At 37.5% G+C, this 20329-nt stretch overlaps 1 protein-coding gene across 1 annotated transcript; it reads left to right on the top strand.

Annotated features, from left to right (window-relative positions):
- ATP6V1G3 (ATPase H+ transporting V1 subunit G3) lies at positions 1 to 16573 on the top strand. Its single transcript, XM_038412007.2, has 3 exons — positions 1 to 124; positions 11122 to 11222; positions 15958 to 16573. The coding sequence occupies exons 1-3, from the start codon at positions 43 to 45 to the stop codon at positions 16129 to 16131; spliced, it is 357 nt and encodes a 118-aa protein (XP_038267935.1). The 5' UTR covers positions 1 to 42; the 3' UTR covers positions 16132 to 16573.
- Positions 16574 to 20329: the final 3756 nt, after the last annotated feature.

Raw genomic sequence — 20329 nt, 5'->3', positions numbered from 1 at the left:
ACTTCCCGTTATTACAAAGGCACACCAGACCCAAAAATCAGCATGACCAGCCAGTCTCAGGGAATCCAGCAACTTTTACAGGCAGAAAAACGTGCCAAAGACAAACTAGAAGAAGCCAAAAAGAGTAAGTATCTGGCCTGGGTTTATTGTATTTTCCCACTGAATACTCATTAGATAAAAACCACAGTGTTTATTTTTAAATGTTGGGTTCTTTTTCCTGACCAACGCAACTGAGCTCCCTGGAAGGTATTGCCATTTGCTGCTGGTTTAGCTCAGATGCAAATTACTACCCCCCAGAGCAAATGGGAAGCAGACAGGGTACTGTACCTGTCAAAGCCACTATCTAGCCCTAAATGAAGTCAATGTGAGTTCTGCAAGAGTTAGGGATACAGAGTTGGGCCCTTAGTTATGATAACTTAAAGTTTGTGGCTGCTTACTTTTGATTTGGAGGAACTTTAAAAAAAAATTAGTCAGCCAAAAGGAATATTTCCAAATCAGGAATCCGGATAATTGATAAGCATAATTATATACATGCACTTAAACTGTGCCCATACTTAATCAGGACCTGAGATGCCAGGTGCACTTATTCTGCTGTGCATGAACATACATTCCTACCGTCATCACCTCACTGTCACACCACATGGGATACTCACAGAGCCTTTTTAGCTTAAAACACCTTCCAAACCCCTTGGAGCCAGAAACTGACATCAAAATGCTAAGTGCTTCTGACAGTGCTGAGGCACTGGGATGAGAGTTAGAGTCCGGAAATACAGAAACCCAGCTATTGTTTTGTCAAAGTTACAAAACATTTTTATCGATCAAGTACCTGCTTCATCTATATTATTTTTAAGCAAATGATGTTTGTCTCCTCATTAAGAATTATTCGTGACGAGGAAACAATTAGAACCTGTCCCTGTCATGAACTATTTTATTATTTAGTATCAGAAACAGGGCAAAAGGTAAGACCTTTCTCTAAAAAGGACAAATTTGAAGTACCAGATTCATTCACAATCTAAAGAACTGGGACAGATTTTTGTCTGTATGCTAAATATTGCAATCTGTGCCTATTAGTGTAAATGACAAAACTCTAAATGACTTAAGTGCAAGTAAGGTCAGGCCTTAGCAAGATTCTCATTTGAGATTTCTAAGATCTAGTTTACAGAAAGTTTGTGTACCTGTATGGTCATTTTGGTTAGGGGGATGCTTTTTTTACTGTAATAATTATAGTGGGACTGCTGCTTAAAATAGATATATTGTATTCTCCTTGCCTTACAGGAATAGCTATAGTAGTGTAGGTATAGTCTTCAGTAGAAAAGGTTGCTCTATTAGTGTAGCAATACCACAAAATCTTCCTAGTATAGACAGTTTTTACCAGCAAAAATATGCTTTTGGCAACACAGTTTAGAGCAGGTCCCCAAACAAAATAAGGTATACCAGCAATTCGATTTTTATGCCAATATAGCTGTATCTACACTAGGGCTTTTGCTGGTATAACAGTAGTCTATTGATGTATTTTCAGAATTCTTCTATGAATCATAATTTAAAGCATTATAGTTTTTTATTCACTGTTTGAATGTCCATGTTTCACAGCAGTAATTTAACACAGACCAGATATACTAGTCTAAATCCAGAATAATTTCAACAACTTCAAAAGAATCACTCTGGATTTAGACCTATGTAAATGACAGCAGAATTTGATTCATAAATAAAATAAATAAAATAAAATGTAAACAAAAAACAAAATATTTCTGAAACAGTCATTTAAAAATAATAATGTATCTGTAATAATTATCACTTAACAGGTAACCTGTGCACATAGAGATTTGTAAAGCAAGTCAAGCATATTCTGTTTCAATTCAGAAAACACCAACTCTAAGCCAATTTGTACCAGTTAACACCAGAAGATCCGGCTCACAGGTTGGCAACCAGCAAATCTCAGTTGCAAAGCAAAACAGTGAACTTGTCCTACCTGTTCTAATGCAACCCTTTCTATGTTAACTGTAAATATGACCTACATTGAAAAACAGCTGTTGTGCAACTTCTCCAGTGGATTTTGCAAAGGGGATAAACAAATGTCCTCTGGAGCCTAGAATGAGACTGCCTACTCATTTCATACATTGCACAAACCTTTGAACCCAAATCTCCCTTTAAAATTCTGCCACCTTGCCTCCCCTATTTTCATTAATAATCACCCAACTCTCAAAAATAAACATGCATTGTCAGAGCAGGGATATCAGTCCACCTAGGCTCCTTTTGGACAAAACCAAAAAGAAAAGAAACACAAATAGAAATACATTTTTAAAAACAAATGATGTATCTGGCCTTTTCTTGGTTAATATCTGGTATATATTTAATGTAATATAAAAACTGTATATACCGATCCACTAACCTATATTAAATTTGTATAAAGTGCAGCATATCCTCCTCAAAATGAGTAGTCCAAATACCTACATAACAGACATTTTAATGTGGTCTTGAAACTAAAATGTTCTAATTTTTTTTAAGAATGCCATTTTAGTGCTTGGCAAATTACCATCATGTCATTCATATGTAGAAAATTACCAGAGAATCCTCAATTATGTATTTGAAATTTCAAAGCTTATTTGAGCAAGGCACCTTTAGTTTAATAAAAAGTGATACACACATTTTTTTTGACGAAAGTAAAATGTGGCATTTGCAGAAATGACCGATTTACCATGATTTAGTTTTTATGCATGACTTCACAAACCTGCAGCAGTCCTAAAAATCTCACCAATACTTTACTAATCAAGTCTAGTATATTACTATTAAAGAACTATTTCCCCAAGAGTACATGTTTTTTCCCTGATGCTATTAAACAATACTTTCCAGCTGAATAGAGGAGATGAAGACTAATAAAGGGCTACCAAATCACAAAAGGTGAAATTGCAGCCTGGCCAGCATGATGGCAGTGCAGAGGGGTAAGAGAGCCCTCCCCCCATTCCCCCCAACACCACCTTGCAGGGGTCGGGAGCATCACAGAAGGGGAAGCACCTTCAGTAGAACTGCTATGTCCTTTCCCAAACAGGTGGGGAAACGGGGTGGGGAACAGGCAGAGCCAGTGCTGTTCTGCTGCCTATGTTCCCCTCCCCCAATAAATGTGCCTTTTCAATGAAATTCTCTTGCTGGAAGATTTGATTATTGTTGCTGAAGTTGGTGGCCATGGTTTTTGGTCAAAACTCAAAGTCAGCATAATTATACCTTTACACACACACACACACACCAGTGTCAAATTTATTTTCAGTATATTCATTGATTATTTTTGCCCCTCCCAAAATGTCTTTAATAAAGTAAATACTAATGGAAACTGCGTGATCATGGGAGACTTTAACTTCCCAGATATAGACTGGAGGACCAGTGCTAGTAATAATAATAGGGCTCAGATTTTCCTAGATGCGATAGCTGATGGATTCCTTCATCAAGTACTTGCTGAACCAACTAGAGGGGATGCCATTTTAGATTTAATTTTGGTGAGTAGCGAGGACCTCATAGAGGAAATGGTTGTAGGGGACAATCTTGGCTCAAGTGATCATGAGCTAATTCAGTTCAAACTAAATGGAAGGATTAACAAAAATAAATCTGCAACTAGGGTTTTTGATTTCAAAAGGGCTGACTTTCAAAAATTAAGGAAATTAGTTAGGGAAGTGGATTGGACTGAAGAACTTATGGATCTAAAGGCAGAGGAGGCCTGGGATTACTTTAAATCAAAGCTGCAAAAGCTATCGGAAGCCTGTATCCCAAGAAAGGGGAAAAAATTCATAGGAAGGAGTTGTAGACCAAGCTGGATGAGCAAGCATCTCAGAGAGGTGATTAAGAGCAGAAAGCATACAGGGAGTGGAACATGGGAGGGATCAGCAAGGAAAGCTACCTAATTGAGGTCAGAAGATGTAGGGATAAAGTCAGAGAGGCTAAAAGTCGAGTAGAGTTGGACCTTGCAAAGGGAATTAAAACCAATAGTAAAGGGTTCTATAGCCATATAAATAAGAAGAAAACTAAGAAAGAAGAAGTGGGGCCGCTTAACACTGAGGATGGAGTGGAGGTTAAAGAAAATCTAGGCATGGCCCAATATCTAAATAAATACTTTGCCTCAGTCTTTAATAAGGCTAAAGAGGATCTTAGGGATAATGGTAGTATGACAAATGGGAATGAGGATATGGAGGTAGATATTACCATATCAGAGGTAGAAGCGAAACTCAAACAGCTTAATGGGACTAAATCGGGGGGCCCAGATAATCTTCATCCAAGAATATTAAAGGAATTGGCACCTGAAATTGCAAGCCCATTAGCAAGAATTTTTAATGAATCTGTAAACTCAGGAGTAGTGCCGAATGATTGGAGAATTGCTAATATAGTTCCTATTTTTAAGAAAGGAAAAAAAAGTGATCCGGGTAACTACAGGCCAGTTAGTTTGACATCTGTAGTATGCAAGGTCCTGGAAAAAATTTTGAAGGAGAAATTAGCTAAGGACATTGAAGTCAATGGTAAATGGGACAAAATACAACATGGTTTTACAAAAGGTAGATCGTGCCAAACCAACCTAATCTCCTTTTTTGAAAAAGTAACAGATTTTTTAGATAAAGGAAATGCAGTGGATCTAATTTACCTAGATTTCAGTAAGGCATTTGATACCGTGCCACATGGGGAATTATTAGTTAAATTGGAGAAGATGGGGATCAATATGAACATCAAAAGGTGGATAAAGAATTGGTTAAAGGGGAGACTGCAACGGGTCCTACTGAAAGGCAAACTGTCAGGTTGGAGGGAGGTTACCAGTGGACTTCCTCAGGGATCGGTTTTGGGACCAATCTTATTTAATCTTTTTATTACTGATCTAGGCACAAAAAGTGGGAGTGTGCTAATAAAGTTTGCAAATGATACAAAGCTGGGAGGTATTGCCAATTCAGAGAAGGATCGGGATATTATACAGGAGGATCTGGATGACCTTGTAAACCGGAGTAATAGTAATAGGATGAAATTTAATAGTGAGAAGTGTAAGGTTATGCATTTAGGGATTAATAACAAGAATTTTAGTTATAAGTTGGGGACGCATCAATTAGAAGTAACGGAAGAGGAGAAGGACCTTGGAGTATTGGTTGATCATAGGATGACTATGAGCTGCCAATGTGATGTGGCTGTGAAAAAAGCTAATGCGGTTTTGGGATGCATCAGGAGAGGCATTTCCAGTAGGCATAAGGAGGTTTTAGTACCATTATACAAGGCACTGGTGAGACCTCACCTAGAATACTGTGTGCAGTTCTGGTCTCCCATGTTTAAAAAGGATGAATTCAAACTGGAACAGGTACAGAGAAGGGCTACTAGGATGATCCGAGGAATGGAAAACTTGTCTTATGAAAGGAGATTTAAGGAGCTTGGCTTGTTTAGCCTAACTAAAAGAAGGTTGAGGGGAGATATGATTGCTCTCTATAAATATATCAGAGGGATAAATACAGGAGAGGGAGAGGAATTATTTCAGCTCAGCACCAATGTGTTCACAAGAACAAATGGGTATAAACTGGCCACCAGGAAGTTTAGACTTGAAATCAGACGAAGGTTTTTAACCATCAGAGGAGTGAAGTTTTGGAATAGCCTTCCAAGGGAAGCAGTGGGGGCAAAAGATCTATCTGGTTTTAAGATTCTACTTGATAAGTTTATGGAGGAGATGGTATGATGGGATAATGGGATTTTGATAAGTAATTGATCTTTAAATATTCAGGGTAAATAGGCCTAATCCCCAGAGATGGGATATTTGATGGATGGGATCTGAGTTACCCAGGAAAGAATGTTCTGTAGTATCTGGCTGGTGAATCTTGCCCATATGCTCAGGGTTTAGCTGATTGCCATATTTGGGGTCGGGAAGGAATTTTCCTCCAGGGCAGATTGGAGAGGCCCTGGAGGTTTTTCGCCTTTCTCTGTAGCATGGGGCATGGCTGACTTGAGGGAGGCTTCTCTGCTCCTTGAAGTTTTTAAACCATGATTTGAGGACTTCAATAGCTCAGACATAGGTGAGGTTTTTCATCGGAGTGGGTGGGTGAGATTCTGTGGCCTGAGCTGTGCAGGAGGTCAGACTAGATGATCAGAATGGTCCCTTCTGACCTTAGTATCTATGAATCTATGAATACAGCAATCTCTCTTTGTCATCAGATTGGCCTTCCTGCCTTCAGATATTTCTAGCTGATGCTTCTCAGTAGTCTTGACTGAATTTCAGTTTTGTGCTACCACCAAACATGTAGTACCGGATCCGCTGACTTGAGCAGAGCTGTACTGATTTACACAGGCTCAGAATCTGACCCATAAAGTCATCTGTATCCCTGAACAACAGGCCTAACTTTGAAAAGCAAGACGTGTTGTGCAGATAGGGTAGCAGACAAGAGGTTAGTATTAGACAAACTGATTCATTAATTTTGGCTTGCCTCTAGTAAAAGAGCAGGTTTAGACATATTAATACTTAATTTAATCAGGTGCAGCAGTCTATGCCCTATTACATACATAGGCAGCAATGTACATAGCAGCAATTCACCCGTAGCTCTTCCAAAACAAAGTCACTGGTGTGCCATGACCAATGGTATCATGGAGAAACTAAATGGCCGCCACTGTTAAGTGACAACCAGTGTGTGGCAGCAGATATGGTACATTTTACTTACTAGAACACAGTAAAAAAATTTCTGTTTTTTTTTCTTCATCAGATTAATTACCAAAACCAGAGAAATCCAATTTTGTAATGTGCCTTAGTTTATTTATTATGGGGTCAGGAGGGATTGTTTGTGACCAAATGGGTAACAAATGTACTAGAGATGGACCCCAGCTGGAATCCCAAATTTGAAACTCCCCCAGACTTACGGGTAGCTTAGTTTGTTCTCGAGCTCCAAACCCAGATTGTGGGTGATGTATATCAGCACAGCTCCCATCAAAGTCAATTGGAGCTCCGCGGGTTTACATCTGCTGAGAATCTGGCACCCTCATTTAATTATTAAGGGATAGCTCTATAAAGCTTTAACTGGAAACCCAGATCTGAAGACCTTCAAATTTAGAGGGGTTGTATTTCAAATAAAGACCTGACCCCAGCTCCAAATTCTGTTGCTTAGGCCAATCTCAAGCATTTACGTGAGTCATTCAATCTATGCTTACTGCTTCTGGATATTTGGAGCAGTAACAGAACCTGATGTAGCAAGAACCTGTGGAAAAGAATATACTTTAATCTTAAATGGGTAAAAAAATGTCCATCCTTTGCCCTTCTCTACAAACTCTTAGCTATCTCCAGTGACATGTGGACTCTGACAAATCTAATTAAGTAAACATAAAAACATTCCACAGGATGGGCTGATGTTCAGTAAATCCACCAGGTTCTACACTGTGTATTGTTCCTTCTATATAAAGGCTTTATATAATCATACCTGATCCCTCCTTGAATCCCACAATAAGCACATTCAGTGAGTCAAGTAGCCCATAAATCAGTACGAGGCTTTTTAGGAATTTACTGCTTCTAAATCTATTCACTGAAATGCTGGTAGTGACTTGGGACTGGCCTGCTCACTGAGCAGATAATTTACCCCTGAATCAGTCATTTTTACTTAGAATTTTCTTGAGTTACAGACCCATTAAAAGCACTTTTTCTGGCACACTTCAGATTCATTTTTGAGCTATTCCTAGGAGAGTTATATTACTGTATGTTACGTCTGATATGGCTTCATATGTACAAAACAACTGAAACCAATCCACAGTAGCATGATGTACAACAGAAGAAATGAACAATTGCCTCAGTCTGATGCTGTTGTCTGAACTAAATTATGTACCAAAAGTGGAAGTTAGGGCCTGAAAGTGTTCTTTCTTACACCAGTTTTACAACACTGATTTCAGTGGAGTTACTCCTCATTTACACTGGTGCAACTGACATCAGAATCAGGCCTTCAGTGTCTAGCAGACTGTGAAAAATGGCATTTGAGGACTACATGCATGGGAATTTTAGTAGGATAGATTCAAAATGTGACATCTCTTGGCAAGTTTCACTGTAAGAGCAGACTAAAGCTGATCAAAATGCTTAGTAATGTATAAAGGCCTGGCATATTTAAGGGTAGTGGGGGAGGGGTTGTGGGATTGGTTGGTTTTATCTTAGAAATATAAGGAACATCAACTCTTAGCTCTCCGCTTTTGCTGAAGAACTTATCTGGGGGTTTCAGAAAAGGAATTTTTTTAACTCTCACACTTTAAATGAAGGGGGGTGCATGTGATGAGCCTTTTGCTCCAAAGCATTAATAAGTGTAAAGTTGTGAATAGGTGTTAACCAAAAAAAAAGATCTTTTAAATAGACAAAGACTTGCTTTCTTAAATGCCCTACATTCACTCTCATAGCTCTTGGGGGTGTGTGAACAAATGATTTTTTGGATCACTGACTGAAACAAAAATTGAAAATAAATTGGTTCAAGTCAACCCAAAACAGTTTCTGGAAAACTGAAAAAGTAAAAAATATCATTTTTGCTCAGCCTGAAACAAAATACTTAATTTGAGTGGCTTTTACGTATTTTAAATAAAGCTGAAGTAAAATATCAAATTTAAAGACATTTCAAATAAAAATCTAAACTTTTGTTTTGAAAACATCAACATGAAATGTTTAAATTTTTAGGATATTTTTCACCAAAACAATCCAGCAAATTTTATGCAAATTTACAAAATGTTTTAGTTGACCAGAATCTACAATTTTTGGCCCAAAAAAAATAAAAAGTTTCATCTGAAAAATGTCATCATGCTCTGCTTGTGATATCATCATTTCATTCATTTATACGACATCATAGAGTCTTCCAGGCATGACAAGACCGAATATAAAAACAAAAAAACAAAAGTGACAAACCCATTTCTTTTTCCCCGTTGTGGATCAGTTTTAAATCTAGCATTTTATAGCTCCCTCCAGGCATGCTGGAACAATTTTTATAGTAGGGGTGCTGAGAATCATTGAACCAAACTATAAACCTTGTATATAATAGAAACCACTTCAAGCCAGGGGGTACGGCAGCACCACCAGCACCCCTAGTTCCAGCAACTATGGTTCCCTCAGATGAAAAGTGCTGGTTTCCCAAAAAGCAGTTTGTGGAAATTTATAGGATCCTGTAGGGATTAGGGGGATTTTGACAAAATCCTATGAAACAAATACACATATAGATATCAAATTCCAGCAGTTATCACAAATTCACCACTTGTTTCATGTTCCAATTCCATAAGAGACATGTTTCTATTACTTTTTTCTCTCTCCTCCTACACAGAGCATCCTGTCAGATCTAGGAATTATATATCCAGTTACAGTCCAACGCTGCAATGATTTTATATGCTATGAGTACTCATTGACATCAATGTGACTGTTCACACTGTGTAAAGTTAAGCATGTACATAAGTCATTTCAGAATCAGGGCCTTAGTCTTTATTACAGCCTAAGGGTCACTTAGCATAAAACAGTAAAAGCGGTATTATCTGGCACTTTATCAACCAGAAAGCTCTATTAACTGGCATTTCTGATATCTCCCATCTAGTAACTGGGACTAGTATACTGCCCAGGAGGTTATGCAATTGTAAATTCTGCACACTACTTTCATGCAAAAGAGGCAGAAGACAAGTAAGCAAGCTGATATCAGGGATTTATTCAAAAAAGCAGCTTCCAGGGTATGTCATAGGGTCATTACAGATTCAGCCCAATCTCCTACACCTTCTACATCTACAATGATAATTGATGTTGATAATGATGACCCTGATGCACTGCAAGATCCTGAAGTGCCTTCTGAATCATCAAAGATTAAATTATATTCAGTATAGTTTTAATGTTAAGTGTATTTTTAGTGATCTGGGTGTATGCCAAGCGCTTCCCATAGTTTCATAAGATAACCTACTGTATAGAAAACTTTACCTGTATAAACCTAAGTGCTTCAAGAAACCAACCGCTCTGCAGTGCAGTACTGTATTGGTGAGTCCCTGTATACTATTTCATACTTGATTAATTTTATTGTATTCTAATTCTTTGAAAATTGGTATTCCATTTGTAAATATAACTCTTAGCTAACCGCACACCACTCTCTCCTCCCCCCCCCCCCCCCATATTCCTAACATGCCGGATAACAAAGATTTTACTGGTTTCAGAATAGCAGCCATGTTAGTCTGTATTCGCAAAAAGAAAAGGAGTACTTGTGGCACCTTAGAGACTACCAAATTTATTTGAGTATAAGCTTTCATGTGTTACAGCTGAATGCATCCGAATGCATCCGTTGAAGTGAGCTGTAGCTCACGAAAGCTTATGCTCAAATAAATTTGCTAGTATCTAAGGTTCTACAAGTACTTTTTAAAAGATTTTACTGCAATAAATAAATAAATAAATAAAATATTGATTTTGCCATCACTTTCATGTTTCTACACATTAGTAAACAAAAGCTGCTTTGATGTCCTCTGTGTCTTAAGCACCCACCTGTGCATTTTACAAGTGTTAAGATGAAAGGGGGGTGGGCAATAAAATGTAAATGTTGCAGCTTAGTTTGCTAGTGGCTGAGCTGTATCTTCAAAGTGCCTTGGAAATTTGCCAGCATTAAATAGAATCCAGTTGGTGTGGACTGAAGAGTTCCTGACAGCAAATCAATACAACATATCTTATAGAATAATGTCTCTTCCAATCAGTGACAACTCAAACCTGTTCTCTGGTTGTTACTGTTGCCAATTAAACAAAGATAAGTATTTTATTTAAACATGAAGCAGTGATAAGAAATAGTCATTTATGTTGTGATAAAGAAAATCAGTTAAAAATGCCGTATGCTGTATTGTTGACAAACCTACACATTTGTTATGATTGTTGTGTACTTGTAGATAAGAAGGGCCTGATACCATAGGTTGGGCACTTTAGTGACTTAGGAACACAAGTTCTATTGGCTTTCAGTGGAACCTGTGTTCCCTAAATCATTTAGGCACTCCTGAAAATCTTACTAGTAATCTGCACGCAATCAAAACTCTCAAGTACTTTACCAGGGATTCAGCACATGGAATACTATGCTGTGTAGAATTAGTTCTGTGTGGAGACAATCATCTCTTCAGGCACAATGCTAATTTCAAAGTAATCCTATGTTTCTTCTCTCTGTCCAGGAAAGGGAAAGAGACTGAAGCAAGCCAAAGAAGAAGCCATAGCAGAGATAGACCACTACAGGTTACAGAGGGAGAGGGAATTCAGGCACAAACAATCTAATGTAAGTAAGAAGCTTACATACATATTTCACAGAGGGTCTGATTCAATGTCCATGGAAGTCAATAGAGAAGGGGAGGACATGATTCAATAAGCATTGTATTAGGTCTTTACTGTAGATCCTTTATATATGGTACACTATCAGCTGTTCAACAATTCATAATAAATTTACTTATTCACTGAAAATATTAGCGATGGGGCTGGACTTCAAAGTTCGGCTCTTTTCACAAACTTCAGGGACTTTTGGATATGGGGCTTTGGATCTAAACCTTACTAAAATTCAGGGGATCATTCAGGCCCGTCTCTTGGGAAATATATATAATGCACATATTTTTTTAAAAGTACCTTCAGTTTCTCTTTTTTAATGCCAGGCAGATTTTCTGTTACCATCAGAGCAGAAGCTGGAGTAAGGTACAATTTTGGTTGCTAACTAATATACAAAGAGTTGAGCTGCAGTGACTCAAACCTTATTGATGTCAACGGTTATCTTTCCACTGACTTCAGAAGGCTTTGGGTCAGGCCCTATGAAAAGCTATTGCGTATATTCATTTATAGTGTCGGACAAAATTTTACAGGCAAAACTTTTTTTCAATGAAAAATGCAGATTCGGCAACACCACAATGTTTTGTAAGTTTGTGTTTATGTCATCAAAGTTTGGTTGCAAAAAAACCAAAACAAAAAACAGAATTTTGATCAAATGTGAACATTTTGTTTTGGAAAATTTTTGGTTTGAAATGACTTTTCATTGCAAAATTTCCTTAATTTGTTTATATACGTAAAAATCCAAAATGATCTTTCTTTCAACTTTTTGATTCACCAAAAAGTTGAAAAATATTCATTTTTGGTCCAAGCCAAACAATTTTTTTTTACTTTTTTAAACTGTCCATGAAATGAAAAATCTATTACTTATCTAGTTCTGATCATTTAATCTTAGCTTCTAACTATGCACACAGCAACATCTGTTCAAAACTTTTTTTTTTTCATTACATTTTTCAGAGTAAAACAGTAATCTGGCTGGTATTTTTGCATCTGAATTTCTGAATTAGTAAATTTTAGATATTCCATCATTTTTCAATTTTCTTTGCTGTTTTCATGAAGGGGTATCACAAACTATTCTCTTTGCTTTACTGGACTTCCTTTTTGTCTGATTCTGTGTAAAGCTACAACAGCTGAATGGGGTAGGGAGGAGAAGAGGAAGTCAAATTTATCAGCTTGTCACTTCAGCCAGTGTCAGCTCCAAGAGATAATCTCACAGTAAAGCAGACAGACTTGTCCTGCACATACTATTTCAGATTTTTACTGACAATTGAAAAAAATGTAAAATATTTTTCAGATGTGTTCACCTTTACATTCAAGCCAGAAAGAGAGAAACTGTCATCTGATGTCTGGAACAGCAAAGGAGAAAGAAATTTCTCTGTGCATTACTTTGAGCACAATCTTTTCATTACACCCACAATTAGTACATTGAACTAATATTGTAGATTGTGGATTAAAGCATTTTACACAAGACGACAAAAGCACGTACAGCTCTTCTAATGCCAGCATGTTGTAAACGATTATTACAACCCTCCTTCACTTTCCCTGACCCCATTATGTCGGACATTTGTCTGTCCCAGAAGAATGACAACATTATTAACCCAAGCCTGGAGGTCAGTGCCAGAGAAGTGGTCCCTAACTAGTTCATGTGCTGGCTCATGTGATCCTATGAAAACATTTATAATTCCACAGTTATTACAGCCACATTTAAAGTTACCATTGTACTTAACATCTTGACTGTGGCTCATTAGAGACATGTTGGACTAAATTCTGTGTTGACTCACACCCCAGCCACAACATATCAGACCATAATAAATAATAACAATAAACAACAATTGGTGTTGAATAAGAGTGATAATTGCCAATATCCACTTTAGCAGTGTTCAAAATTTGAGCACAGATCTGGATCCAAAATTTGCCAAACGGGCCTATCTTTATAACAGACTAAATCAACTCTCTCCCCAGGATTCTAACTTTGGGGTATACAAAATCCATTTCTGAATGTTGAGACTCTCTCTCATAGTGAAATAACACTATGGCCCTTCCACATGAGGATCTCCAAGAGTTCGATAAACATGAATGAATTAAGCCTAAGAAATGGGGTGTAAATAAGTGCATAATTTACCTGGTTAATTTAAACTACAATGAACGGGTTACACAACATCCTTAAGGTATGGCACCTATCTATGGAGATACAAGGCCTGATGCTGATCTCATTCATACCAGATGTAAGATTAGGAGCAACACTATGGAAGTCATTGGTCTGGCACTGTGGTAAAATCCTCAAAGTCAAACCAGTTCATAACTTAAATACAACATCAAATGAAGTTCAATAATATGAAGGGTTTGGAACTCAATAGTAGAAAACAAGACCATGAAAAAATCCAGGCAGAAATTAAATCATTAATTAACTTACAATACTGTATGTTTTTCCTACGGTGTGAATTAAGGGGGAGGGGTCCCTGGTGTGGAGGAGTCTCCACCCAAGTGTGTAGTAATGCTCTTGAGCATTTTCCATGTGGTTGATTTGGAGACAATATCTAGCTACCCTGAATCTGCATAAAGTTCTCTCTATGAAGATGGATCGCTATGTGGAAGAAGTCAGATCTTTCCCAAGTAAAGGCCCTCAGGGTTTGGCCCAAAGTTAAGATACATATAATGCCAATTAATAGCCTCAGAAAAATAAATATTACAGATAATAATAATCCCTTCCCAGCATTTAAAATTTTGTTTGTTTCCTTTTATTTCTCTCAAACTAGCAAAAGTTTTAATTCTATATTATAGACCAGTTGTTTACTAGATGCTACTTAGAAAATGAATATCATTTCAATGGAAATCCTTCTAAAGGAGAATCTTTATTCATTCACTTTGTCATCTTTGAAGGCCAAAATTGGGCTAAAGTTACAAGGAAAATGAATTTGGTGATATTAGGCGAGCAGCAAGAGACCATTGATTTGGTCGACTTCATGTACCCTCTCTACACACACATAACATGCATCATTTGAAAGCTTATTATGTCTACTTTAAGATGAAGTATGATATGGACCTGTCAAGTGGTGCTGTTACCATAGAAATGAGAATAAAGAATGACACTATCAACACATTAAAATGATCACTTTGAAATATTTGTATTCATTTCTGGTAGTTTAATGACTCTCTGTACTATTTCAAGACATGAAATCTGATTTCTTTGTGACCTCAAATCATCACAATAGCAATCTAAAGAGTAAAACAAAATGTAATAATAAATTTGTTAAGAGCACTCATGGCCTCAAATGGAAAAATCACAAGCCACATAGAACACAGATCAATTGCTTACTTGCAGCATTTGACCAATAAACACCACATTGAGGTGTTGAAACTAACGTAAACAGTATTTGTGGATCTGTGCAAAAAACGACAATCATTTTGGGTACCATTGTTTCACTTTGCCTTCAGGCTTACAGCACTCCTTGACAGCTCTACATCAGACCTCATCTAAACACACACAAAATAAATTTTCCAATGATACATGATGAGGATGTGCCAACATTAAACTCCAAAAATATGGCCCTTTTTGGAGAATTGCTGCTCACCTATATGATCCCTTGTATCTGTGACCACAACACAGTTTGCCTCAACAAGTAGCCTCTGCTCAAGAGAACCACAGGACTGAAACAATAGTAAGGGTGTGCCTTGGAACCACAAAACCTACAGTTCATACTGTGTATTGCTCCTTTATCACACTCACAGGATGTTCTCTTTAGCTATGGGTAGCTACTGTATATTGCACTATTTTTAGAATGATCTGCAGCAACAGCCCAGAGGAAAACTGGAACTCTTATGGAAAAGCCCTATAGAATTTAATACCGATGACTACAACTGGATTCTATAGAGATCTAAGAGGCTATCATTCTCTATTCATTTCTTTTCCCGGGTCCTACAGCAGGGAAGATAATTTTCGATTAAACTCTTTAGGACTTTTCTATAAGGGAAGCACACTCACAGGAAGTTGGGGCAGTGGAGGGATGAAGTCACAGATTTGGAATGTGTGCATCTGTTTATAACATAACCTTGCTAAAATGTTCAGCTAGTCTAGAAAGAAGGGAAGGTACAATTACATTCAAAGTGAATGTCCTGATATTTACTGTGCCAGAAGCTGTCTGGTATTTGGCCAGATAAGAAAATATAATATTAAAAGGCCTCAAATGAGGCCTATTGAGGGTTATATATCAGTAACCATGGAAGATGTTTCAGTGCTTTGGAAACACAAAGGCTTCATTTTAAAATTTATTTATTTATTAGGAAGCATTCCCATCTTCCACACTTCAAAAGCCATGGTTTGCATTAATTTTATGAGCTCAAACAAACCTATCAGTGATAGAATGTAGTGGATTAATCAATAAAATGAAAATATTCAAAAATGTTAAAGAGAAAAAACTCTTCGTAAACATTGTATGCAACAGTGACATTGGAAACCTGCACTATGTGGGGAAGTGTTTCATTGCTAACAAGTATCCAAACCATTCCCATTAATCTGGTTTATTATGTTTATGGTTTAATTTACTTTAAACCTTACTTTTAAAGAGCACTGTAAAAGGTTTGCATAATGTTTATGTTCGGGGATAGAAAGACATTCTTAGAGGCTGCCCTGGCTATAGTAAACACGACTGTGATGTAAGCCTTTATTTTGCTTATGGGTTTCTCTTGTTTTGCCTTTGTAGATAATGGGATCCCAAGGTAACCTCTCCACTAAAATAGAAGAGCAAACAACAGAAAAAATCCGAGACATCACCAGTAGCTTCCACAAGTATATGGAAAACATAATGAAACAACTTTTGAACATGGTATATGACATCAAGCCTGAAATCCACCCAAACTACAGAGACACAGTTTAAATCCCGTTGATGTGTGCATGTATCAACAGAAGGCACACTGTTTTTCTAGTAACCCAAATCATCTTCTCCTTTATGGGACTGTCTGTATGTGAAAGAGAAACACTAAGCCCAAAGCACACAGCCACACACAAAAATTTTTATGTGACAAAATTCTACAAGGTTTCACAAGCATTTGGTGGAATGGATTTGTTTTTCCTATTGATAGCTATTACCCTGTCATTTAAATAATAGAAAGTTGACAACAGCAGAACAAGTGATTATTTGACACTGACAGCTTTTTACTGGGTGTCTTTATTGCTTTTCTTATATAAAGTGTTCTGTACTACTTGGGGTGTTGCATGAAATTGTTTGTCCCAATCCTTAGTACATTTAAACTTATCAGATATGTAATAATGTTTCATTTTACTTAAAATTAAAGAACTTCTTTTTTGTTTTGAGCAAATGGACTGTGTTCGTTGTGGATATTATAGTAGTAGGCTGTTTCAGTTTCCTGTATGCATTTGCAATGACCTGTCTAGAGTAATGACCCTTAAATCACAATTCAGACAAGGTGGGTGACCAACACAACTAGAACAATGCTGCATGCAATAACATAGTTCATATTTCCACAGTGATGGCTCTTTGTAATTTGTAAAATGTAAATGCACAATATAGTTCTGGCTGATTTTACATATTTACCTGCCCATTGCACCATGTATCCTACGGACTTTGCTTTAGGTCTGAAATCGATATAAAGGATTTATACTAATAATGAAATAGCTTTAGCTCAAGACACATGACAGAATATCTGTCATGAAGCAAAAAAAATTAGGTAGGGTTGTTTTCTGCAATCCTTACATTGAATAGTACCTAAATCTATGAGAAATTTCACTGAAGTTTAATTACTTAGGGCCAGATCCTGTTGCTTTTACATTGGGCCAGATTCTCCCATCTTTACTCACCTTGAGTAGTACGTGAGTCCTCAAATAGCTCCATTGATTTTTGTGGAGTAGAATACTACTCAAGGTGAGAATAGCAGAATTTGGCCCATCCTGATCCAGTCCCTTAGAAGTCATTGGAAAAACTCCCATTAACTTCAATGGGATTTTGGTGAGGCCCGATGTCATGAGCCCAGCTGAAGGCTTGTTTTCATTAGAAAATTATGTCAAGTTAGATCATAACCTTAAGGAGTTGCAATAACTAGCAAAACAATTACCATGACTTTTTTTTTGTCTATGTAGACTGAAACAAGTTGTGTTCCACTTCATGTCAGTGGGTCATAGGCAAATCCTTGTTCCAGTTAGGTTTACCCAGATGACATGGCGTTAAACACAGCTTGTCTCTGTGCAGAGAGACTGCACTGCCATAGTAAACTGTGTCGGTTAACATGACTCCTCAAGGTTGTATCCTAATTCTATATAATCATCTAGTGAAAACAAGTGCTGATTATTACATTTTCTGTGGTTGCTTAGACTCTGTGTATACAAGCATACTTCAGACATGAAAACTTATGTCTGTTCCGAATTCCAGACTCAGAGAATACTGAGTATCAAGGAAAATATTTTGTGGGTGGCTTCTTAGCAGTTGCTAACAGAGCACTTATTCTGATGTTTCAAAATGAAAAGATACACTCATTTTCTAGTGGAATGAAGATATGGTGCGAGTTAAAACAATTCAGGGAGAACAGTGTACGACAATTTCTTGTAATGTTTGCACCTTAAAAGTGTGGAATAATTGTTTTCAGAAAGCTATAAAGCTTTTTCAGACAGAGGATTATCTTCTGATTTCAGTTACTCTGATGTAATGCCAAAATAAGTACAGTGATTTTAGTGGAGGTAGTCCAAATGTACACTGGATTAACTGAACCTGGTGTACAATGTAGAGGATAACTAACTTAATGGTTTCAGAGTAGCAGCCGTGTTAGTCTGTATCCACAAAAAGAAAAGGAGTACTTGTGGCACCTTAGAGACTAACCTATACCGGAAACCTACTGACCGCTATGCTTACCTACATGCCTCCAGCTTTCATCCAGACCACACCACACGATCCATTGTCTACAGCCAAGCTCTACGATACAACCTCATTTGCTCCAACCCCTCAGACCAGAGACAATCACCGGCAAGATCTCTATCAAGTGTTCTTACAACTACAATACCCTCCTGCTTAAGTGAAGAAACAGATTGACAGAGCCAGAAGAGTACCCAGAAGTCACCTACTACAGGACAGGCCCAACAGAGAAAATAACAGAACGCCACTAGCCATCACCTTCAGCCCCCAACTAAAACCTCTCCAATGCATCATCAAGGATCTACAACCTATCCTGAAGGACGACCCAACACTTCAATCTCTTTGGTTACTCAATTACTGACCTAAAAGTGCCAATTCTTCAACAAAAAAACTTCAAAAACAAACTCCAATGAGAGACTGCTAAATTGGAATTAATTTGCAAACTGGACACAATTAATTTAGGCTTGAATAAAGACTGGGAGTGGATGTGTCATTACACAAAGTAAAGCTATTTCCCCATGTTTATTTCCCCCCACTACTGTTCCTCACACATTCTTGTCAACTGCTGGAAATGGCCCACCTTTATTATCACTACAAAAGGTTCCCCCTTCACCAGCCCCCCCTCTCCTGCTGGTAATAGCTCACCTTACCTGATCACTCTTGTTACAGTGTGTATGGTAACACCCATTGTTTCATGTTCTTTGTGTATATAAAATCTCCCCACTGTATTTTCTACTGCATGCATCCAATGAAGTGAGCTGTAGCTCATGAAAGCTTATGCTCAAATAAATTTGTTAGTCTCTAAGGTGCCACAAGGATGCAGACTAACACGGCTGCTACTCTGAAACCTGACACATTATTTTGTTTCTCTGCTTCACCACAGAGGTGATCTCTTCCTCTTTGGCTTCTAAATAAATGTGTAAAGACGAAGTGCATAGATCTTGTGGAAGTGATATGTGAATCAATGTGTGGACATAGGAGGCAAGCAAGGATTGAATACTACAGAGTATATCATGAAATGCTTGATATTAAAAGCACAAAAATCCAGCTTTTAATAATTACATTTCTAGAGCTCAGCAGATGAGGTATTTGCCATGCAGAGAAAGGAGTGGTAAGGAAAAAAAATGCACCAATAGGTCTCCTACCTGTTATTGGAATGTTGGTGTACTAATATGATGCAATTTGATGTATTGCTGAGTTGCATTGTATTAAAAAAAAATTGCCCACTAAACAACAGCAGTATGTGAAGTGATGCAGTGTTGTTTAGCAGAGCAGGGAGTAAGAGTAAATAAACCAGGGCTCTGCTCCAGTTTCTGCCATTGACTCAGTGTGTAGCCTTGGACAAATCATTTGAACTCTGTGTCACAGTTTACCTATCTGTTAAATGGGAATACTCCTCCTCCCTCATAGTAAAGGCATTCCACGATGCTCTAAAATAAGATTGGGCCCAATACTTCAAGTGGCTAAACCAGAGGATACTCGTGAGGGGTTCATCTCTCACTGGCCCCTCCATTATTATCATCAATGATAATCATGATCAATTATCAATGATGACATTATCATCTTCTTAATGACATCATTAACAAGAATGTAATGTTGCAAACATTTATCATCTTTCTAATCACTAGATCTTCAGCTGATGTGCACTGGTGTAGCAGCATTTCTGCATTACCAACTAGCGCAATTTTGTCGCAAGTCCACAATGTAAGATACTTTTTGAAACATCACAGCTCCTAGATTCATTCAATTAGAGAGGTATCTCTGGGTTCATTTTGTTTAAAGTAAGTTTCTAGTCCTCGTGGTTGCAGAGTAAAGCCTGAAAATGTGACCAAGTGCATCCTCAAGGGTCAGAAACAAGAAGGGAAATAGAAAGAAACCAACTATGGTTTTGTATGTTTGGTTGATTGGTTTGTTAATCTCGTGCTTTTTTGGGACCTGGCTCATGATTTGTGAACATTTAATAATAAATTTAATAAATCTCTGTCAATTTACACCAACTGAGGATCTGGTCCTTCATTGCTTTCCAAAATATAGCATAGCATACATAGAATAGTACCAATTAGAATAACAGTTACAAAGTGATGGCAGTTAGGCACAAGTGATCAGTGAGAATACAAATTGAGCAAAACAAGTACCAAATCAATTAGAATACCAATTACCAGACACCAAGCCAACTAGAATTCCACTTTCAAACCCAATTACAAAGCCAAAT

Source organism: Dermochelys coriacea, chromosome 8 (genome assembly GCF_009764565.3).
Source record: "Dermochelys coriacea isolate rDerCor1 chromosome 8, rDerCor1.pri.v4, whole genome shotgun sequence".
Classification (NCBI taxonomy): Eukaryota; Metazoa; Chordata; order Testudines; family Dermochelyidae; genus Dermochelys; species Dermochelys coriacea.
The sequence above is the reverse complement of the archived record's forward strand: the minus strand, read 5'-3'. Positions and strand labels throughout refer to the sequence as shown.

What these genes read in the sequence shown, in the direction of transcription:
- ATP6V1G3 (XM_038412007.2), top strand. Translation starts at nt 43, where the DNA reads ATGACCAGCCAGTCTCAGGGAATCCAGCAACTTTTACAGGCAGAAAAA. An exon ending in ACTAGAAGAAGCCAAAAAGA is followed by an intron (nt 125 to 11,121) that starts GTAAGTATCTGG and finishes CTCTCTGTCCAG; the next exon opens with GAAAGGGAAAGAGACTGAAG. An exon ending in TCAGGCACAAACAATCTAAT is followed by an intron (nt 11,223 to 15,957) that starts GTAAGTAAGAAG and finishes TTGCCTTTGTAG; the next exon opens with ATAATGGGATCCCAAGGTAA.